Source organism: Rhodofomes roseus, assembly GCF_022264815.1.
Source record: "Rhodofomes roseus strain CIRM-BRFM 1785 chromosome Unknown C8Q71scaffold_21, whole genome shotgun sequence".
NCBI lineage: Eukaryota > Fungi > Basidiomycota > Agaricomycetes > Polyporales > Fomitopsidaceae > Rhodofomes > Rhodofomes roseus.
The window spans coordinates 440063-457443 of NW_025952977.1; the positions used below are offsets into that span (position 1 = coordinate 440063).

The following is a 17381-nucleotide window of genomic DNA, read 5'->3' on the forward strand; positions in this document are numbered from 1 at the left end:
GAAGAGCCCTCAACGACGGTCAACGACAGCCGGGGCATATAGGTCATTATTGTCAGGAGAATTGGGTGTTACTGGATATGTTGCTGGGCCCGCCGCATCTTGAGCGTGGCCCTACGGCGGTCCGGGGATTCAATTTTGGCGCTGTTGCCCCCGCAACGCCGGAGCCGGAGGGATCGGCGCGATCGATCTAGAAAGAGACGCGCGGAGATTGGGGTGGCAGATCCAGACCGCTCGGGCCCTGGTTGCTTGGAGTTGCTGCGCCGCAACATGTCTGGAACAGCGACAAATGGTGTTGGCGGACGTCTCTGACACGTCCCCCTGAGCGGGCAACTCGACCGCGGGCAGTCCAAGCGTATTGCCTCGGGCAACGCGTGGTGGCGAGCGGGACAAGAGACCGTCTATGTTACAATGCTACTACTGAGATGTCTTCATTCCTCAATGAGTGATTGTCGAACGCGTGTAGTAACCTCAGCCTGTACATGTGCGACCCGTATGTCAGCGTGTACAGCACCGGCGGGACATCCATCACTCGGCATGCCTCCTCGGGGATGAGTGGCCGCGCTTGCACCGTGCTGGCGACTCGGAACTGCAGGGGGATCGTTCATTTCCTTGGAATGAGGACACGAAGGCCAGAGCGGGACAAAGCATGGCGTACAAAGCGGCCAAGGGTGCTGCGGACAATGAAAGGCAAGTGTACGGAGGAGGGAGGACAAAGCATGTGCCTATCGTGGGAGAATCTACCATTGGAGGCAGGTGGCGGTGACGGCCGGGCACGCACGCGCAAGGCTCTATGTAAGTGCTGCGGCCTATCAGAAAAACGTCCTCGCTCCTTCTCTTTCTTTCACCACCACCCCCTCCTTGGCCCGTCTCTCGTTAAAAGGCCCCTCCTTTTCCAATCCCCCTTTGGAACACTAGAGTCACCATGATCTACGCACTCACCGCCGTCGTCCTCGCGCTGCCACTCACCGCGTCCGCTTTCCACCAGGACGACACCCTCCGCCGCCGCCATGCCAATGTCGCACACAAGCCCGCGTTTATGCGCCGCGCAGCCAACTACACCATCAAGGATCACTTCGTTGGGGAGGATTTCCTGTAAATCGCATCATTCATCATGTTATGAGTTGCAATCTGACATGTCACAGGCAGTGGACTTTCTTCAACAGCCCGGACCCAACGGGGGGTCTGGTGAACTACGTTGACCAGCAGACCGCTGTTCAGAACGGCCTCGCGACGGTCGACTGCAACAACGTGACGACGCTCGCCGTCGACGTCAACCAGACTGTCGCCTCTGGCGGCAACCGGAACTCCGTCCGCATCAGCTCGCCGGAGACGTACAGCTCTGGTCTGTTCATCGCTGATTTCGCCAAGATGCCGACGGGCTGTGGTACTTGGCCTGCGTACTGGACCGTCAGTGCGACGGCGACATGGCCCGATGGTGGCGAGATCGACATCATCGAGGGTGTCAACACGAACACTCAGAACCAGATCACCCTTCACTCTGGTGCTGACTGCACGCTCAACAACACGGTGAACACCACCTCCCACCTCCTCGGCACCGAGTGCGCTAGCTCTGCGGGTAACGATGCTGGGTGCGCCTGGCAGCAGGCGAGCGCGACGACCTTCGGTGCGGGCTTCAACAGCGCTGGCGGAGGTGTCTACGCGCACCTGTGGAACTCGGATGGCATCACCGTCTGGAACTTCGCGCGCGACGCCATCCCGTCCGACATCACGAACCAGACCCCCGACCCGTCCTCCTGGGGCGTCGCCGCCGCGGTCTTCCCGAGCGCGGGCTGCGACATCTCCAGCCACTTCTACGACCACACGATCGTCCTTGACACCACGCTCTGCGGTGACTGGGCTGGCCCCGCGTACGCGTCCTCGGGCTGCCCTGGTACGTGCCAGGATGCCGTCGCCAACGCGACCAACTTTGTCGGTGCGTACCGCGCGTGTTCCGGCGTTAGCGATAGCGCAGGCTGACGCTCTCATGTTTGCTCCACAGACGCGCAGTGGAAGATCAACTACATCACTGTCTACCAGTAGACGCCTCACGCATGGTCTCTCGTTCTCCTCTAACGACGTCCGCAACATACTTAGTTTTCCGCCACTGGCACCCCACCCTCACCTCGCAACGCACTGCACCTAGTCTCGTATACCTGATGTCCTACTGATCTGCTATTTATCACCGACCTTCAGCCGCGCACCCGCTTCTACTTATCTTGTCCACGTCGGTGATGGATGTCCATAGCTATAGATAGCGCAATTTCCGTTCCGTGTTACCCGTTCCCGCGATGGGCTCGCGTAGACGTCGCTTACTCGCTTATACCTCGACGCTGCTGCATGGGCGGGCCCGCCCGATCCTCGACGGAGCGGTGCTGCAGCCGCCGCGTACCACTCTGGGTCCTCGGGCTGCGTCCGAGGCGATGCTATCATTATTATTACTACACGTTCCGCGAATGCCATAGCGTTATGCCGTACTGTTCTTGTGGTGCGACCATGGGAGGTTGCACTGAGGTTGCTCAGTTCTGAAGTCTCGAAAGGTGTGTTGACGTTCATCTTAAGTTCATCCAGATGACCATCGGCTCCGAGTATCAAGATCGTGTTTCGGGCCCCAAGTTGTGATCGGGAAGGTCACCAAATTGCGAGGAACATGCTTTTAGGCTGTGTCTGGGCTGTGTTCGAAGCCAATTTGAAGCGTACGCGACGCGTCGCGACTCGCGACTGCCGTGGACGGCAGCATTTACGATCACGTGTGCGCAATAAGACGCGTCGCGCGCTTTACGATGATCAGGGAGGAGCGGCCGACTCTGGAAGAGCTGGGGGTCCGCAAGCTGTGGAGGGTCCCCAGGTAGTGGCGGGGTTTCTTCAGGTCGTATGAAGCCAGGCTCAAGTACTACGGGCTCTCTATAATAGATGCAAATCCATCAGTCACTCTCCTACTAGTAGCTACTATAGTGTTGTATCGGCGAACTGAGAACCTGTAAACGTTGCGACTTCGCTATCAGGCAAAACATGAGCTCTGCTTTCCAAGCGCCGCAATCGTTACATACCGATGTTATTGTGAATATCATACAATATATCAGGCTGTGCATACCATACTGCGCAGTCACCAACTTCGTCTGTTCTGCACCCAGATGGAACTACGTGCCCCCTTCGCGTCGGGTGCCACTGGGATGTGTTATATAAATCCAGCTATGCACCAGTCGTGCCGCAGCCTAGCGACCATCGCGGGTGTTCCTACCAGATATTTTCTCCACGATGTCCTTCAGCTTCTGCTCCCAAGTATTACTGACACTCACAGCGCGCATGTATGCCGGCGTGACTCCAATCGGAACAGGGTAGTGCAGTGGCATCGGTGGGGACGTAACGTTGCAGTAGCAAGAGAGGAGGATGGTCTCGGACGCGACGTAGTCGTCCACACGCGATTGTAGATCGCGGATCCAGATGAACTGGTCGATGAGGCCCTGCACATTCTCCCTTCCGTACTCGGCGCGTAGCTCATCGTACGTCATAGGCCTTGCGTGGACGACCTTGAAACGGGCCCATACGCGCGACGATTGCGCGCGATCAGGAGCATGCTCGAGCAGGACGAAGAGAACCGCGCGCCCAGAGAAGGACGGATCGCTCGCGATGTTCAGTCCGTTGTACCCTGCCTCCATAAGCGGCAGCTTGAACTTCTCGGCGAATGCGCAGAACTCGTCCATGATGACCGATGGCAAAGCGGCACCAGAGCTGACCGCCGCGGATGCCTGCGGCTTGTCGCTCGCAGAGAGGAACAGTTTGTCCATCTCTTTGAGCTGGGAGCGTTCGTCTTTGATAGATTTGCAGACATGCTTGTGGAAACTCCAGCCGGCCTTCTGGCACTCAGGGCTCTGAAACTCGGGTTAATGGAGACTTAGATACGAATATGAGGAGCCGGCTCACGCAATACAAGGCCAGCTTGCATCCAGAGCATGCAAATAGCCTTCCGACTTCACTCCTCGATTTCAAGCCTGTGAGGCATCCGATAAATCTACATGTCGCCGTATAGACGCGATGAACCTGATCGCGCACAGAAGTTGCATTCTTGTATGCCATGGCGCGCTTGATGTGAGTCAGACGGTATGCTAGGGTCCATTGCAGCCTAATTCAACTTTTGATACCCTGATGTACAAGGCATAGTGAGCGGCCAGTAGTACAAGCAAAAGGAGTAGAATCACCTGGGACTCGTCGCAGAGAAAGGAACGATGAGCGTCAAAAGCGACGCGTTTGTGGCGTTGAATTGTGGCGTGTGAACTGGGATCGCTGACACTCGAACTTATTGCACGCCGACTGATCAGCTGAATTTACCACTTCTCTTCTAGTAGTCGTTTAGCACGCGAGGGTAGGGGATTTATCATTGCTTCAAGTTGAACAAGTCATCCTGCGATTTTCCTGCCTACGTTCTCGCGTGCTCACGTACACTGATTCACCTTCAACAAGTACTGGTATTTACAGCCAACATGGTGCGCAGTCACGTAACGACGCCGCCAGTGTTTCCACTCGACGCCGGGGAATCAAATTGACGGTGCAGGACTGTACAATCCGCAGGGGATAGTAATTTTCATGGACAACATCATCTGTCTAGCACCGTCGGGTCTGGGCCCCGCCTCGGCGATTATTATCTAGCATTCTCGCAGGAAGTCAGTAGTTGTGTATGCAGTACGATGCTACCGGGTAAGCTATTCTCCACGCTGGAGCACAGTGTGTAGGTACGGTTATCTGATCAACTCAGAGCGTTGCAGGTATTTGATGACTCCCTTCCACCCTGAACAGGTCAACGCAGCCATCTATATTGTGACCGTCCGATCGCAGACAAGGTATGGGGCTTTCTGAACGTAATCTCCACATCAACGGACTGACGACTGCCATCAAGCTTCCTACTGAGTGCTCTCATTTAGCTGGATAGGATCCGGGCATGCTCGTCGAATGCTTCCCTGGAATAATCTTGAGGCTGTGCTCTGTAAATGAACATGGAAGAGCCAGGGGTGAGAACACAATCGGTGTGTACGTGGGGAACACACGGATAGCGGCAGCCGGTGAGTGTTCGGCCGAGATGCCTATGCACACTCCCACTGACGTCCGGCTAAGTTCACGAACTGAAACTGCTTTGCCAGCCCGGAACCGGTAGGTACCTGTGGAGCTTATCAGACAAACATCCAGACTAGAATGACCGGTCCGAATTCGCGTCTGGATTGTGCCGATGTAGGATGGCCATACACGTTATGAATGCTGCGGACGGCGTCCGAACGTCAATTGGCAAGGGGGGCGGTCATGAGTTCAATGGTACTCCCATGCCAAGCTAGGAGGCTCAATCCAGTGCGGTCATCACTGACACTCGAACTTGCTCCCCGGGATATTGGCAATGCTATGTGGACATGCAAGTTTGAGCCGCGGAGGCGAATGATCGATCAGCGCTCCCGTCAAGCTTAGGTTCAAGATTCGATCTCACGCGTGTAAGAATGTATGTCGAATGCTCTTCCTGCGCGACGTATTGCTAATCAGGCGCAGCGCACTCATCTAGCACACGTACTGACTGTTCGAGACCGGCCGCAACATGCACTATCCTGTTCATTGCAATGCATAAGATGCATCCAAAAATTGTGTCTTCCTAATATGACGGCGCAGACGTATCGCAGTCAAAGGGCTTAGGCTTTACAAGTTCATATAGCATTTGACAACATTGGACGAATTGGGCTGCGGCTCGCTCTGAGGCAGTCGCAGATATGGCGCACTCCGCCGTGCCTGTCTCTTGCCGACGGCCTACACCGTAGCTCTTCGGCCGGTTCCAGTTTGCTTTGCTTTCCCACTTACGATATTTCGAGCTAACGGTTTATCCGGACCAGAGAAATCCTACCAAGTCGTCCACATCGCCTTGCGTCGACTCCTCTTTGCCTCCTTCCTCCGGTCTGGCTACGTTCAGCACCTCTGGAGTCCGCCAGTGAGCTGGAGCGGGCTATGCTACCCTCTTCCAGTGGAGGTGAGGTCGTTGACAAGATCATCCGTACCGAGGGATGTTCCTCTCCGTGGGAGGATTTACGAGGGAGCAGGTCTCAAATGAAACGTCTGGGATCTGGGGCGGCAGATGACCTCCCCACACGAACGATCGTCCATTCGATACCGGGGATGTGGGTGCACTGTGGTGACCTTTAAACCACTTCCCTTCACTGTTCGTCCCAGCTTCCAGTGCCCCTTCGACGCCCATTCTCCCTCCTGATCCCAATCCTGTTTCTTCATCGTATAACTTACCTTTCGACCGTTGAATTTAACTATGTCGACTGCGGAGGTCGATACAGAGAAGGGCTCGACCACTGTGATCGAGTCCTCGGACAGTCAAAAGACGATATCCTCCCGGAGGATGTCCAAAGAGGACCAGGCGATAGTGGAAGTGGAGCGCGATGCGCCCGAGGTGCAGCAAGACGAGGTGCCGCTGTATAACCCGCATATCGACGTGAGCGGCGTCGATGAAAAGGCACTTCTCCGCAAAATGGACTGGCAGCTTGTGCCATGGTTGTCCTTCCTGTTTTTGCTGAGCTTCTTGGATCGAACAAGCGTCGGTAATGCAAAGGTCAGTCTCTGATGTCCGTTCGGAAGCTATTGAGCTCATCTGACTGGGGTTTGAACAGTTGTATGGGATTGAACAAGCGTTGCATATCAACGACACGCAGTACCTCATCGCACTTACTGTGTTTTTCATCCCATATGCATTCTTCGAGGTTGGCCCTGCTCAACCCTTGCACAAGGGCGTTCGCTCACACCGCGGCCCGCTATCCACATACAGGTTCCATCAAACATTGTCTTGAAGAGGCTCAAACCATCTTTCTGGCTGTCCTTCCTTATGTTGGGATGGGGCGTCATAATGGTGCGTACATCCGGCAATCTTTTTCGGTCCTCAGCCCGCTGATTCCGCTATGCGCAGACAATACAGGGCCTTGTCCATAATTACGGGGGACTACTCAGTATGTCGCATTGGCAAGCATACATTGACCGCCCCTCGTGGCTAACGCGGCCGTTGTCAGTAATACGGTGGCTTCTAGGAGCCTTCGAAGCGGGGCTCTTCCCTGGAGTAACGTACTACCTGTCATGGTGCGTCAAGCACCGTTGCATCGCCGCCTGAGAGTTTGTCGTCACATGTAGTTTGCCTGCAGCTGGTACAAACGTCAGGAATTTGGCTTCCGCACTGCCGTCTTCTTCTCCGCTGCCACTATCGCGGGAGCCTTCGGCGGTCTTCTCGCGGTACGTTAGCGTACCGTCTACGTACTACACGCCCCGAAATCTGACCACGTAACTCATTGTCGCTTATGCAGGCTGGCCTTTCGCAGCTCGCGGGCGTCGGCGGCAAGGGCGGCTGGGCATGGATCTTCATCATCGAGGGGCTGGTCACCATCGTCGCGGGCGTGCTCTCGTTCTTCATCATTCAGGACTTCCCCGACACCGCGCGCTTCCTCACTGAGGAGGAGCGCACGTTCGTCGTGCGCCGCCTCCAGGCGGACGGCCAGGTCAGCGCGACGGGCGAGAAGCTCAAGTGGCAGTATGTCTGGCAGGCTCTGATTGATTGGAAGACGTGGCTCGGAAGTGAGTGCTATGGCTTTATCGCGCGCTCTGGGACGACGCTGACTTTCGGCGGGTCGTGCATTTTTCAGTGGCGCTGTATATGGGAAATGAAGGACCTCTGTATGCTATTGCGCTGTTCATGCCGAGCATTATCGACCAAGTATGCTATTTATTCTGCGTTTTGAGCATGGTCGCTGATGAGCGAACGAACCCGTCCAGCTGGGTTACAGTGCGACGCCAGCCAATCTGCTGACCGTGCCCGTGTATGTTCTTGCGTGCTTCGTCACTTGCCTGGTCAGCTGGCTGGCCGACCGCTATGGAGGACGAGGGTGGTGGAACATGTACGTCGCATCCCGTATCTCTGTCCATTAACACGCCTCACAGCTCGGGCCTTTTTCGCAGTGGATGCATGCTCGTGGGCGGCACTGGTTTCATCATACTGATCGCGTCGCGGAATGCCGCCCTGTCATACTTTGGAGTGTACCTTGCCGCATGTGGGGTATATCCCTGCGTGCCGAACGTCATCGCTTGGATGTCCAACAACCTTGAAGGGTCGTATAAGCGCGCAGTATCGCTTGGTATGATCATCAGCTGGGGCAACCTGAACGGTGCAGTCTCGTCAAACGTCGTGCGTTGATCAATCCCTCCCCCTTGCCAAGTTCGGACATGCTGACACCGCGCTTGTATGCTGCAGTACCGCGCTCAAGACGCGCCGTGGTACACGCTCGGGCACGGGATCTTGCTCATCTACATCGGCATCTCGCTGATCTGCAGCACGACGTTCATCATCCTCTTCGCGCGCGAGAACCGGAAGCGCGAGCGCGGAGAGCGCGACGAGGTGATCAAGGGCGTGAACGAGGACCGCGACGACCTCGTGTGCAACGGCGTGTTCGCGAGCGTGGAGGAGGCGCGGAGGGAGAAGGGTGACACATGGAGTGGGTTCCGCTACCGGTGGTGAGCGCGGAGATGAGTTTATGCACCTGTATGCTGTAAGTGTGGTGGCACGCGGGCCCGGTGTAGGAGTAGTGAAGTGCATGGCACTGCTGTTTGTACGAGTACTGAATACGTATATAGGCGTCTGCGTGTATCGCTATCTAGATACGCGAGCGCCCACCCCGCGACTGCCAGAGATGGCATGTATGTCACTCAACCGTGTCATCTCTGAAGATGTTACATCGCCTACTTATCTGAGCAGACTTGCCAGTGGGGGTTTCCAACGTCATTCGCGGTCTCCTCGAGTGAGCCGAGTCTAAGACTCGAGAAAATTATATCGTCGCTTGCATATACATATGCTCCAGCAGAGTCTGCGATGTGCTGGCGGATCATAGGCCAACGTCGAGGCGACCTGGGGTGACCACAGAACCGCGTATGCACTGATAACGGGCCAATTTTGGGAGCTCTTGGGCCAATCCTGGGCCGTCGTATCTTCGGGTTTTCGCAGTTTGTTATCTCCTGCCCGAGCTGAAGCGTTAGAGCTAGATCTAGAACGCGATCATCGATCATCCCTCCCGGTCATTGTGGTTTCCCGAAGGAAAGGGACTCTGTGCAATTGCCTGTGCAAGTCTATGTAGTAGTTATTGAATAGGAGTATCCGACTATAGCGAGAACCACAATGACCGGAGAAAGAGATTTCGACAAAATGATATGCGGCTTTGCGTTCTCGAACACCGTCGTTGGTGGAGGTGCCAGGATGCCCCAGTGAGGATGCCGACGGCGGACTGCCAAGCCCTGGTGTGAACGTTGACGCGATCATGTGATGCGGCCGATCTTGATCATTTCATTCCCCCGCACCATTCCCCCGCACCCCGCAGCTTGGCGTCCCCGCAACGCCGTCCTCGAGCGGCTTCACGTACAGCGTACATGGACATGCCTCTGCTTCGTCCCGACCTGCGCAGGACACTGAGTGTTGCCGGCTACGGTGTGCGTGCTTCATATACCCGCGTCCGGGCTTGACGCCACCGCCAAGCCGAAGGAGGTAGTCGGGTTGCGGGACAGGGAAGGGGTCGATGCCCGATAACAGCCTCCCATCTGGAGCCCCATGATGAAATTCTCCGTAAGACATTTCTCCCGACATTGGAGCCGCTCAGCCGGTTAGCGTATCGAATAGTGGCGGCTGGTAGGTGGCGGCCCTTGGGCGGCCCCTCAAAGGGCGGCATAAAGCCCTTAAAGGGATGCCCGTCACCCAGACCGCCCCCTGCTAGGCCCACCTGTCCCCGCACGAGCGTCGCGCGCAAGATCCCGACGAATCTTGACGAAGATACGACGAGACTAGGTAGAAATGGCAGATGTGGAGAAAGCGAGCTCGTCCTCGAGCTTCCCCGGCGAAAAGCCCGGCGCGTCACATATAGAACAGTCTGCATCCGACAAGCATGCGAAGCAGCACGGCGCCGAAGTGTATAATGCCGACGTCGATACTTCGGGCGTGGATGAGCGCAAGCTCATGAGAAAGCTCGACCTGCATCTCGTCCCGTGGCTGTCGTTCCTGTACCTCCTCAGCTTCTTGGATCGCACGAGTATCGGAAATGCGAAGGTGAGTCATCCTGTGCTGAGAGAACAGTGGCCAGTGAATGACCTGGTCGCAATACAGCTGTATGGAATGGAAGAGGATCTGCACATTAGCGACCAGCAGTACTTGATTGCACTCACGCTGTTCTTCTTTCCATATGCCCTTTTTGAGGTGAGCATCCTTCCTCGAGTGTAGGTAGGATGGCTTGACAAGCAATACCATCAGGTTCCTTCGAACGTGTTCCTGAAGAGACTGCGTCCGTCAATATGGCTATCATTCTTGATGTTCGGCTGGGGCATCATGATGGTGAGGAAACCCACATTTCGCTTGAGTGAGGAAGCTCACAAGATGAGATGTACAGACTGTGCAAGGCCTTGTCCATAACTATGGAGGCCTTCTTGGAATGCGGTGGCTGCTCGGCACGTTTGAGGCTGGATTGTTCCCTGGTGTTAACTACTACCTCTCATGGTGCGTTTTGTCATCACCCACAGCTACGAGCCTACACCTACCAATGCCCTTCGCAGTTGGTACAGACGCTCCGAGTTCGGCCTGCGCTCCGCCATCTTCTTCTCCGCCGCGACCGTCTCCGGCGCGTTCGGCGGTCTGCTCGCGGTACGTCCCCTGTCATCCCGCGCACGTCAACCACACTGACAGCCTCGATCACGATCGTCAGGCGGCGATCGCGAACATGGACGGCGTCGGCGGGAAGCCCGCCTGGGCGTGGATCTTCATCATCGAGGGCCTCGTGACCGTCGTCGCAGGCGCGGTCTCGTACTGGATCATCCAGGACTTCCCGGACAACGCGCGCTTTCTGACCGAGGTGGAGCGCACGGCTGTCGTGCGCCGCCTGCAGGCGGACGACCAGTTCAGCGCGGCGGGTGAGAAGCTGCAGTTGCGGTATATCTGGAAGAGCTTGAAGGATTGGCAGACGTGGTTGGGCAGTGAGTGTGCTCTGGTTGTGAGGTCGTGGTCATGGCGGCTGATGCATGTTACCGCGAAGTGCTGCTGTACATGGGAACGGATGGCCCGTTGTATGCGTTCTCGCTGTTCTTGCCTAGCATCATCAATCAGGTCAGTCGTCCGTTGATCTGCCAATGAATCGGGATGACATGCTTACGCGTTGTCTTTCCTCAGCTTGGTTACACCGCTACGCCCGCGAATCTCCTCACAGTCCCCGTATACGTCGTTGCATGTATCTGCACCTGCGCGGTAGGCTTCATCGCAGACAAATACGGCGGCCGCGGGTATCTGAACGTGTGCGTGTCCGCGCCCACCTTCCATTCTCCGCAAACGCTGACACCCACCTCTGCAGGCTGTGTCTCGCGGTTGGCGCCGCCGGCTACATCATCCTCATTGCTTCGCGAAACGCGGGCGTGTCCTACTTCGCGGTATATTTAGCTGCGTGTGGAATCTACTCCAGCATTCCGAACGTGATCGCTTGGGTCTCGAACAACGTCGAAGGCTCGTACAAGCGGTCCGTCACGCTCGGGATGGTCATCTCCTTCGGGAACATCAACGGTGCAGTGTCGTCGAACGTCGTGCGTATCCTGCTTCCTCAATTGTTGTTGCCACTTGATGCTGATGGACTGTTGGTGGTTAGTACCGCGCGAACCAGAAGCCGTGGTACACGCTCGGGCACGGCATCGTGCTGGCATACATTGGGATCGGGCTCGTATGCTCAGTCGCGTACATCATCCTCCTCAAGCGCGAGAACGCGCGACGGGATCGGGGCGAGCGCGACGAGATCATCGAGGGTGTGAACGACGGGGACAAGCACCTTGCGCGGAACGGCACGTTTGCGAGCGTCGCGGAGGCAAAGCGCGAGAAGGGCGACCATTGGAGTGGGTACCGGTACAGAACATAGTGGCGGTGGTGAGCACGACTTGCCTGGATGGCTACGATGATCCAGATGTATTGTATGTATGTATCGGGACGACATACCCTCTGTACTACTGCTACGGCACAAATTGTAATGACACTCCGACACGAATCGCGATGTCAGATTCAGATGTCAGCTGTGACATAAATAAAGCAACTCGCCGTCTTATCACCGCAATTGTTACCTTGGACTGGATGTCGTGTGTCAGAACGCCGTTCTATCGCCTCGGTCCCTCCACCCGCTCGGTGGCTCTGAGTGGCGGGAGAGTGGCGGGAGTGGCGGAGAGTGGCGGACGTCACACGTGGCGGGTGGGAGGGCGCACGTGAGACACACAACAGTGTCAAATACGACTGGACGCGTCGGAGGCGCAAACTTTGAGCCGCCAGCACTGCTTGCTTTTGCCCCCCGACGCGTCCCTCTCCTCCTCTCTGTACGCTCTATCTATTCCCCACATACCCCCAAAAGCTCTACAGCACCTCATACCACCTCTGTAGCATAGCCAACGATCCGCAATGGGCCGCCCACTCTTTTCCCAATACCACCAGACCCCCGCTGTGCGTGTCGAGCCCGAACAGCCACAGCCGGCCTGCGAAAAATGGACGTACTGGAACGCGTTCGACCCCGACTCGGACGAGTTCTTCGAGCGCGACGACGCCGTCTACGAAGCGTTCGTTCCCCAGGACGGCACAGCGCTCCCGCAGCCGCCCACGCTCATGGACATGCCCTTGTCCAGTAGTTCGAGCGAGGCGAGCTCGAGTGGCCGCGGCAGCCCCACCGATGAAGCAGGGACGGACTTGTCGACGGAGGAGATCGACCTTGCGTTCAGGAGGGAGGCAGAGTTAACCAGGCTCAGCGCGACGAGGGAAGATGATATCCAGAGGCGCGTACAGGAGGCGCGAGAGGCCTTCGCGGATAGTCACTCGCCCACTACCACTCTTCCTGCTGGCGAGGACTCGGAGCGCGTCCTGCGCTACATCCAGGGCCTCGACAACATCTCACGCCAAAACGAGGCCACAACGCAGTCTGTCCGCGAGCGAGTGCTGCCGGACCCGGAGCCCGCCTCCGCAATGGCGGAGCTCGCTGAATTTGGCCCCTTAGAACCCTTCGTGATGCTCCCCGCGAGGCGTGCAGATGTCAGACATAGGAGAGGAGATCCTCCCGCCCCGAGTAGTGAGCAGGCCACCACGGCCCGTGGGATCCTCGTCGCTGTGCCCTCCACACTCCCCGCCTCCTCTGCCGCCACCGCAACGACACATTCTACTCCTGATCGTCCTTCCACGCCTCCCAATGGCTCTCGTCTCTTGAATGACCGCCTGTCCACTCCGCCGAACCGTAGCCCTGCGCTTGACGTGTCACCGTCCCCACCTCCCTCTGTTACACCTCGCCTCTATTCGTGGTCCTCGCGCAACCCCGTTCACGCTACACCTACCTCTCCGGGGCCATCAGGGCCCCTGCGAAACCGCAGTGCGCGGCTGTCGGTAGAGCACATCTCTCCGCTGCCGGATGCGTCCTCCGCTCGCACAAGATCCCGCCCGAGGATACGCTATACAGGGGAAGGCCGGCAGAACCTCTACCCTAACGCCCCGCGCGTCGACACCAGCTCTTGGATCCGCTCCTGAAGACACAATGCTACGTTTCTCTAGCCCTTGGATAATGCCGTCTGTTGATGCTTATCTGGTTGCACGGTTGCTTTCTGTAGCACTAGTAGTCGACTTCACACGCTCTCTGCTACCGGTGCTCTGTCTCTCACGTTCGTTTGCTTTTTGACCTTTCTTTCGGGTGTTGCTGTTTGCTCAAAAGTATGTCCTGCTGTGATCTGCATAGGCTGATAGTGGTTGGGTTACAATCTAGAACATATGCGTAAGTAGAGGTAGTTTAGCGACGTATACTGCGGTTTATGGAATGCATGTGCGGCACATTTGAGTTCTCTCTTAGTCTCTGCCGTTGAATGGCTAGACGTCGTCGGTTGCGCATTGGTGGTGGTACAATGAATGACACTTCCGGGTATCAACATGAATATGGATCGTCTAGATTCCGTTGGGTAAGACCTCCTTGACTGCCGCTTACTCAGGTTACAAATGGCGATTGATTCCCTATTCCTTGGCCTTAGTCCCACAACGCACAGCGCACGTTTGACGATGGACTCACCACTATGCACGTTCCCACCCCGGTCGTCCCATAAGCACCAGGGAAGGTGACGACACACGGCGCAGCGTACCGCTCGGTTGGCCCCGGGCCAGCCTGCGCGAACGGCAGCGGCATGAGGTACGTACTGATGTGCGCCTGCCCGCGGCGGTACAGCTCCTCGTCCATCTTGCCCTCCAGCACCCGCCGCCCGTCGCGCTCCCGCCGCCGGCGCAGCTCCAGTGCGCGGAGCTCGCGTGGGCCGTTGGCGGCGGCGTACGAGGGGTGGATCTTGCGAGGCGCAGCGCGCACGGCGTTGTGCTCGCTCGCGTGCGTGGCCTCGGTCGCGCTGGGCAGCGGCGGCGGTTGTAGGGCGCCATTGTCCTTGGACGATCCGAGGCGGCGGGTGAATTGGTGGAGCTTGCTGCTCATCGTTTCGTCGGGGAGCGGGCAGCCGCAGTGCATGTAGGGCAGGCCGTAACGTTCCTAACAGTACAGTATCGCCGGATGTTAGGCATTTTGCGGTCGACGGCTGTGTGGAGGATGCGACTTGCCTGCCATACACGACATGTCTCGTCGAGGCCTTGCGCAAGGTTGATCTCCTCTACCCTATCGTCGCTGCGAGTAGGATGTTTAGCGCGCGGAAGGTGATGATGATGAGAAGAGTACTCACTGATCGACGTACCATCCAACGAACTCCTTGCTGTCCTTCATGTAGCCATCACCTTTGAGCTGGTGCGTGTGCCATACGAGGTCTATGTCTAGTGTCGGGACGAAGTAGGAGGTCGAAGCCGACGACAACATGTCAAGGAACCTTGAGGTAGTAGAGGGCCGTGAATCACCATGAGAATGCGATATGGGGCAATGCACGTACGCATGATACCGAGCGAGCGCATGTGCCAACAAGATCTCGTTCTGTTTGCAGTCGAAATATCCCTGTGCTAGCCACCCCAAGTTGTCCATTTCTTCGATGAACTTGCCCTGTCGCAATACCTAAGGGGCCAGGGTGACACCGTTCGTCAACACGCCGCCATCCCTGCGGAATGCATAGCTGACTGACTGCTGCTGCGAGGTCCACAGAGAACGGCCTATCGTCTGTGTATGCGTTGAGAACTCTGCCCAGTCTGGCACTTCACTAGAGGTCAACTTCCGCTCGATCGCGCGACAAAGTGGCGTGTACGCACACCAGAAAGTGGGGAACATTGGAGATGGAGTAACCAAACTTCTCCTTGATGTTACTTTTCCACTCGCTGCGCATGACCTCGTTGAATGTCATCATCAGACACAAACACCAGAAACTGAGGGTTTACCTTATGTGCGGGACGAAACACACTGCCTGGGTCACCTATGAGTTTAGTCTTGATCGCGACAGCACGATTCCAGTCTCTAGAATTATCCCGAGTGTGGAGCGTGCCACTGTGACCACGCGCATGAGTACGACACAAAGGAGAATGTGGAGGCTACCAACGCAAGGCACTTGTCCGGTTCTATGTGGATGGGTCGGTGGTGCGACACGACATCGCCTGCAAACTTGTCCATGGCAAGGGCAGTCTTCGTAATGAATATACCGCACACGCAAGCGTAGCGGAAGCCTCGTTGTGAGTATCCCAATCCTTCGTTATCTAGGAAGGCTGCTCTGGGTCAGCATTGCTAAGATGGCCGGGAACGACGTCGCAGGTGCTCGACTTACGAACATCATTCATTCGTCCGCATCTCGGGCAACGAACAGCACGGTACAATAGACAGCTCATGGAAGACAAAGGGTCGAATGGCGTGTCCGTCTGCTCAAACCATGAAAGCATCCGTTCTTCACATGGTTCATACAGCGTCAGGTCGTCCATGAGTATCTGGCAGGCGCTGTCAGTCAATCCTGAGGAGAACACATGACCAACTTCTCGACTTTACCACAGCTGGAATGAAGGAGCTATCGAGCGACCTTAACGTTGCTAGTACGGGAATCCTATCGCAATCCTCGGCATACCAACTTAAGTTCCAATAGTGAGTCGCGGTTCCCGTAGGTCAAAGAACCAAGCCTCACTCACATCGGATTCAGCATGTAAGCATGCCATATCATCAAAACATCCAGCGGCGGTACTTCCTCCATCACCCAAGTAGCGAGCTCTGTATGTTTAACATGCTTGACCCAACGATGGAACCTAGTACGAAGAGAGTCGGTTAGTTTGCGTCCGTGCACATGTCGTCCGGGCTTTGCTCAAACATACCGTTCCACGGCTAATCCGACGAACCATGCCCATCTCTGGGGGCCGTCCAGGAATTGCGCGATCTGCGGCAAATAATCGTCAGAACACGACTCCACTCTTTGCCTCAGCTCCTTGAAGGCGCCAAGCAGACCGAGATGAGCTTTCAGGTGCTCTGGGTCGACGAGTGGTTAGGATATAACGCGTGAACCAATTTTGTACTTCGAATGTTGATTGGAGAAGTGATACGAGGGAGCGAGCGAGGGACCGTTCTCCAGGTGCCAGTACCTCTGAGGGTACAGTCTGGGCGACGTGCTCATACCGAGTTGCGGCTCGACTGGTTGAGTGTATTCAGCGGGAGACCATGATGGCGAGTCAGGTCCACCATGACGATATTGGCCAGGTTCCAGATGACTGGTGGAAGCCTCGGAACGGGACAGTAGACTTGATTGAACGCTGATTCTGCTCGAATTGCGCCTGATCTGTTGCGAAGTCTCGACCCGAGAACCGTGCTCGGAAGCTGAATAATGGGTGTCCGATGCAATTGAAACGACATAGTCGTTGTCTCCTGGTAACCCTGCTTTCAGATCGTAGTTCATGTAATCGGAAATCCATGGAAGATAGGAAGATACACTTACCGGGGCCCCGTTCGTCAATAACATGAACCTGAGGCGGGTCGAGATCGAGGCCTGCAAGCTCCGAGGTTACTAGTCCGACTGCGAGGCTCGAACTGTTGGCTGTATGTTCCGAGACTTCGGAAATGTGCAAGTTAGTATGCGCTGCATGTCGACGCTGTAACGGGTCCTCTTCTGTATATGGAGGAGGAGGCTCTTCAGATAGCTGGGACAGCTTGGAGAGTCGCGGAGGCATGGTCATGTCTGGAAGACGTAGTACTAGGAGAGTCAAAGACACACTATGAATGCCCGGCCAGTACGGCATCACAGCGACCATGTTACCAAATCAACTCGTGGAACCGCCACGATTGACAGCTCAGCGCTCAGCGCTAGGTCCAGGTACCATGCGCGGCTACTTTAGTACGAGTGATTCATCAAGATGAATGGAGTTCCGGGTGCGACATCGCGATTCGCCGCATGCTAGTCCGCAC

The 17381-nt window shown here is 56.4% G+C and overlaps 7 protein-coding genes across 7 annotated transcripts; 4 read left to right on the forward strand and 3 right to left on the reverse strand.

The window, feature by feature from the left end:
* Positions 1 to 791: 791 nt before the first annotated feature.
* C8Q71DRAFT_777280 (concanavalin A-like lectin/glucanase domain-containing protein) lies at positions 792 to 2474 on the forward strand. The gene is made up of 3 exons (XM_047924704.1): positions 792 to 1092; positions 1143 to 1933; positions 2000 to 2474. The coding sequence occupies exons 1-3, from the start codon at positions 923 to 925 to the stop codon at positions 2038 to 2040; spliced, it is 1002 nt and encodes a 333-aa protein (XP_047775524.1). The 5' UTR covers positions 792 to 922; the 3' UTR covers positions 2041 to 2474.
* Positions 2475 to 2760: 286 nt separating this feature from the next.
* On the reverse strand, positions 2761 to 4252 carry C8Q71DRAFT_777284 (uncharacterized protein). The gene is made up of 4 exons (XM_047924705.1): positions 4197 to 4252; positions 4051 to 4140; positions 3922 to 3989; positions 2761 to 3869 (listed from the first exon to the last, which is right to left on the reverse strand). The coding sequence occupies exons 2-4, from the start codon at positions 4112 to 4114 to the stop codon at positions 3213 to 3215; spliced, it is 789 nt and encodes a 262-aa protein (XP_047775525.1). The 5' UTR covers positions 4115 to 4140; positions 4197 to 4252; the 3' UTR covers positions 2761 to 3212.
* A 1639-nt stretch (positions 4253 to 5891) lies between these two features.
* On the forward strand, positions 5892 to 8690 carry C8Q71DRAFT_260823 (MFS general substrate transporter). The gene is made up of 11 exons (XM_047917370.1): positions 5892 to 6583; positions 6642 to 6731; positions 6797 to 6877; positions 6935 to 6974; positions 7035 to 7101; positions 7164 to 7251; positions 7323 to 7590; positions 7659 to 7729; positions 7789 to 7910; positions 7972 to 8197; positions 8264 to 8690. Exons 1-11 carry the CDS (start codon positions 6287 to 6289, stop codon positions 8525 to 8527), a joined length of 1614 nt encoding a protein of 537 aa, XP_047775526.1. The 5' UTR covers positions 5892 to 6286; the 3' UTR covers positions 8528 to 8690.
* Positions 8691 to 9380: 690 nt separating this feature from the next.
* Positions 9381 to 12214, forward strand: C8Q71DRAFT_777290 (MFS general substrate transporter). Its single transcript, XM_047924706.1, has 11 exons — positions 9381 to 10099; positions 10157 to 10246; positions 10301 to 10381; positions 10437 to 10543; positions 10600 to 10687; positions 10749 to 11016; positions 11076 to 11146; positions 11210 to 11331; positions 11388 to 11613; positions 11676 to 11961; positions 12016 to 12214. Exons 1-10 carry the CDS (start codon positions 9848 to 9850, stop codon positions 11937 to 11939), a joined length of 1569 nt encoding a protein of 522 aa, XP_047775527.1. The 5' UTR covers positions 9381 to 9847; the 3' UTR covers positions 11940 to 11961; positions 12016 to 12214.
* A 34-nt stretch (positions 12215 to 12248) lies between these two features.
* On the forward strand, positions 12249 to 13889 carry C8Q71DRAFT_777294 (uncharacterized protein). Its single transcript, XM_047924707.1, has one exon. The coding sequence runs from the start codon at positions 12467 to 12469 to the stop codon at positions 13571 to 13573; it is 1107 nt and encodes a 368-aa protein (XP_047775528.1). The 5' UTR covers positions 12249 to 12466; the 3' UTR covers positions 13574 to 13889.
* Positions 13890 to 13911: 22 nt separating this feature from the next.
* On the reverse strand, positions 13912 to 16467 carry C8Q71DRAFT_879588 (uncharacterized protein; the record flags this gene model as incomplete). The annotated part of the gene is made up of 12 exons (XM_047928460.1): positions 13912 to 14047; positions 14103 to 14564; positions 14609 to 14696; positions 14752 to 14892; positions 14953 to 15071; positions 15139 to 15208; positions 15318 to 15494; positions 15547 to 15709; positions 15769 to 15925; positions 15984 to 16062; positions 16121 to 16234; positions 16301 to 16467. Coding segments are annotated over 12 exons (1758 nt in total), but the record flags the coding sequence as incomplete, so codon positions are not given.
* C8Q71DRAFT_260913 (uncharacterized protein) lies at positions 16358 to 17380 on the reverse strand. Its single transcript, XM_047917372.1, has 2 exons — positions 16915 to 17380; positions 16358 to 16853 (listed from the first exon to the last, which is right to left on the reverse strand). Exons 1-2 carry the CDS (start codon positions 17225 to 17227, stop codon positions 16468 to 16470), a joined length of 699 nt encoding a protein of 232 aa, XP_047775530.1. The 5' UTR covers positions 17228 to 17380; the 3' UTR covers positions 16358 to 16467.
* Position 17381: the final 1 nt, after the last annotated feature.

Coding starts and splice junctions, on each gene's coding strand:
- C8Q71DRAFT_260823 (XM_047917370.1), top strand. CDS start 6,287: ATGTCGACTGCGGAGGTCGATACAGAGAAGGGCTCGACCACTGTGATC. Junction 6,584..6,641: donor CAAGCGTCGGTAATGCAAAG/GTCAGTCTCTGA, acceptor GGGTTTGAACAG/TTGTATGGGATTGAACAAGC. Junction 6,878..6,934: donor TGGGATGGGGCGTCATAATG/GTGCGTACATCC, acceptor CGCTATGCGCAG/ACAATACAGGGCCTTGTCCA.
- C8Q71DRAFT_777290 (XM_047924706.1), top strand. CDS start 9,848: ATGGCAGATGTGGAGAAAGCGAGCTCGTCCTCGAGCTTCCCCGGCGAA. Junction 10,382..10,436: donor TCGGCTGGGGCATCATGATG/GTGAGGAAACCC, acceptor TGAGATGTACAG/ACTGTGCAAGGCCTTGTCCA. Junction 11,017..11,075: donor TTGGCAGACGTGGTTGGGCA/GTGAGTGTGCTC, acceptor GTTACCGCGAAG/TGCTGCTGTACATGGGAACG.
- C8Q71DRAFT_777284 (XM_047924705.1), bottom strand. CDS start 4,114: ATGGACCCTAGCATACCGTCTGACTCACATCAAGCGCGCCATGGCATA. Junction 3,990..4,050: donor CATACAAGAATGCAACTTCT/GTGCGCGATCAG, acceptor GATGCCTCACAG/GCTTGAAATCGAGGAGTGAA. Junction 3,870..3,921: donor GCAAGCTGGCCTTGTATTGC/GTGAGCCGGCTC, acceptor CCCGAGTTTCAG/AGCCCTGAGTGCCAGAAGGC.
- C8Q71DRAFT_777294 (XM_047924707.1), top strand. CDS start 12,467: ATGGGCCGCCCACTCTTTTCCCAATACCACCAGACCCCCGCTGTGCGT.
- C8Q71DRAFT_260913 (XM_047917372.1), bottom strand. CDS start 17,227: ATGGTCGCTGTGATGCCGTACTGGCCGGGCATTCATAGTGTGTCTTTG. Junction 16,854..16,914: donor TATTGACGAACGGGGCCCCG/GTAAGTGTATCT, acceptor ATCTGAAAGCAG/GGTTACCAGGAGACAACGAC.
- C8Q71DRAFT_777280 (XM_047924704.1), top strand. CDS start 923: ATGATCTACGCACTCACCGCCGTCGTCCTCGCGCTGCCACTCACCGCG. Junction 1,093..1,142: donor TTCGTTGGGGAGGATTTCCT/GTAAATCGCATC, acceptor GACATGTCACAG/GCAGTGGACTTTCTTCAACA. Junction 1,934..1,999: donor CAACGCGACCAACTTTGTCG/GTGCGTACCGCG, acceptor TTTGCTCCACAG/ACGCGCAGTGGAAGATCAAC.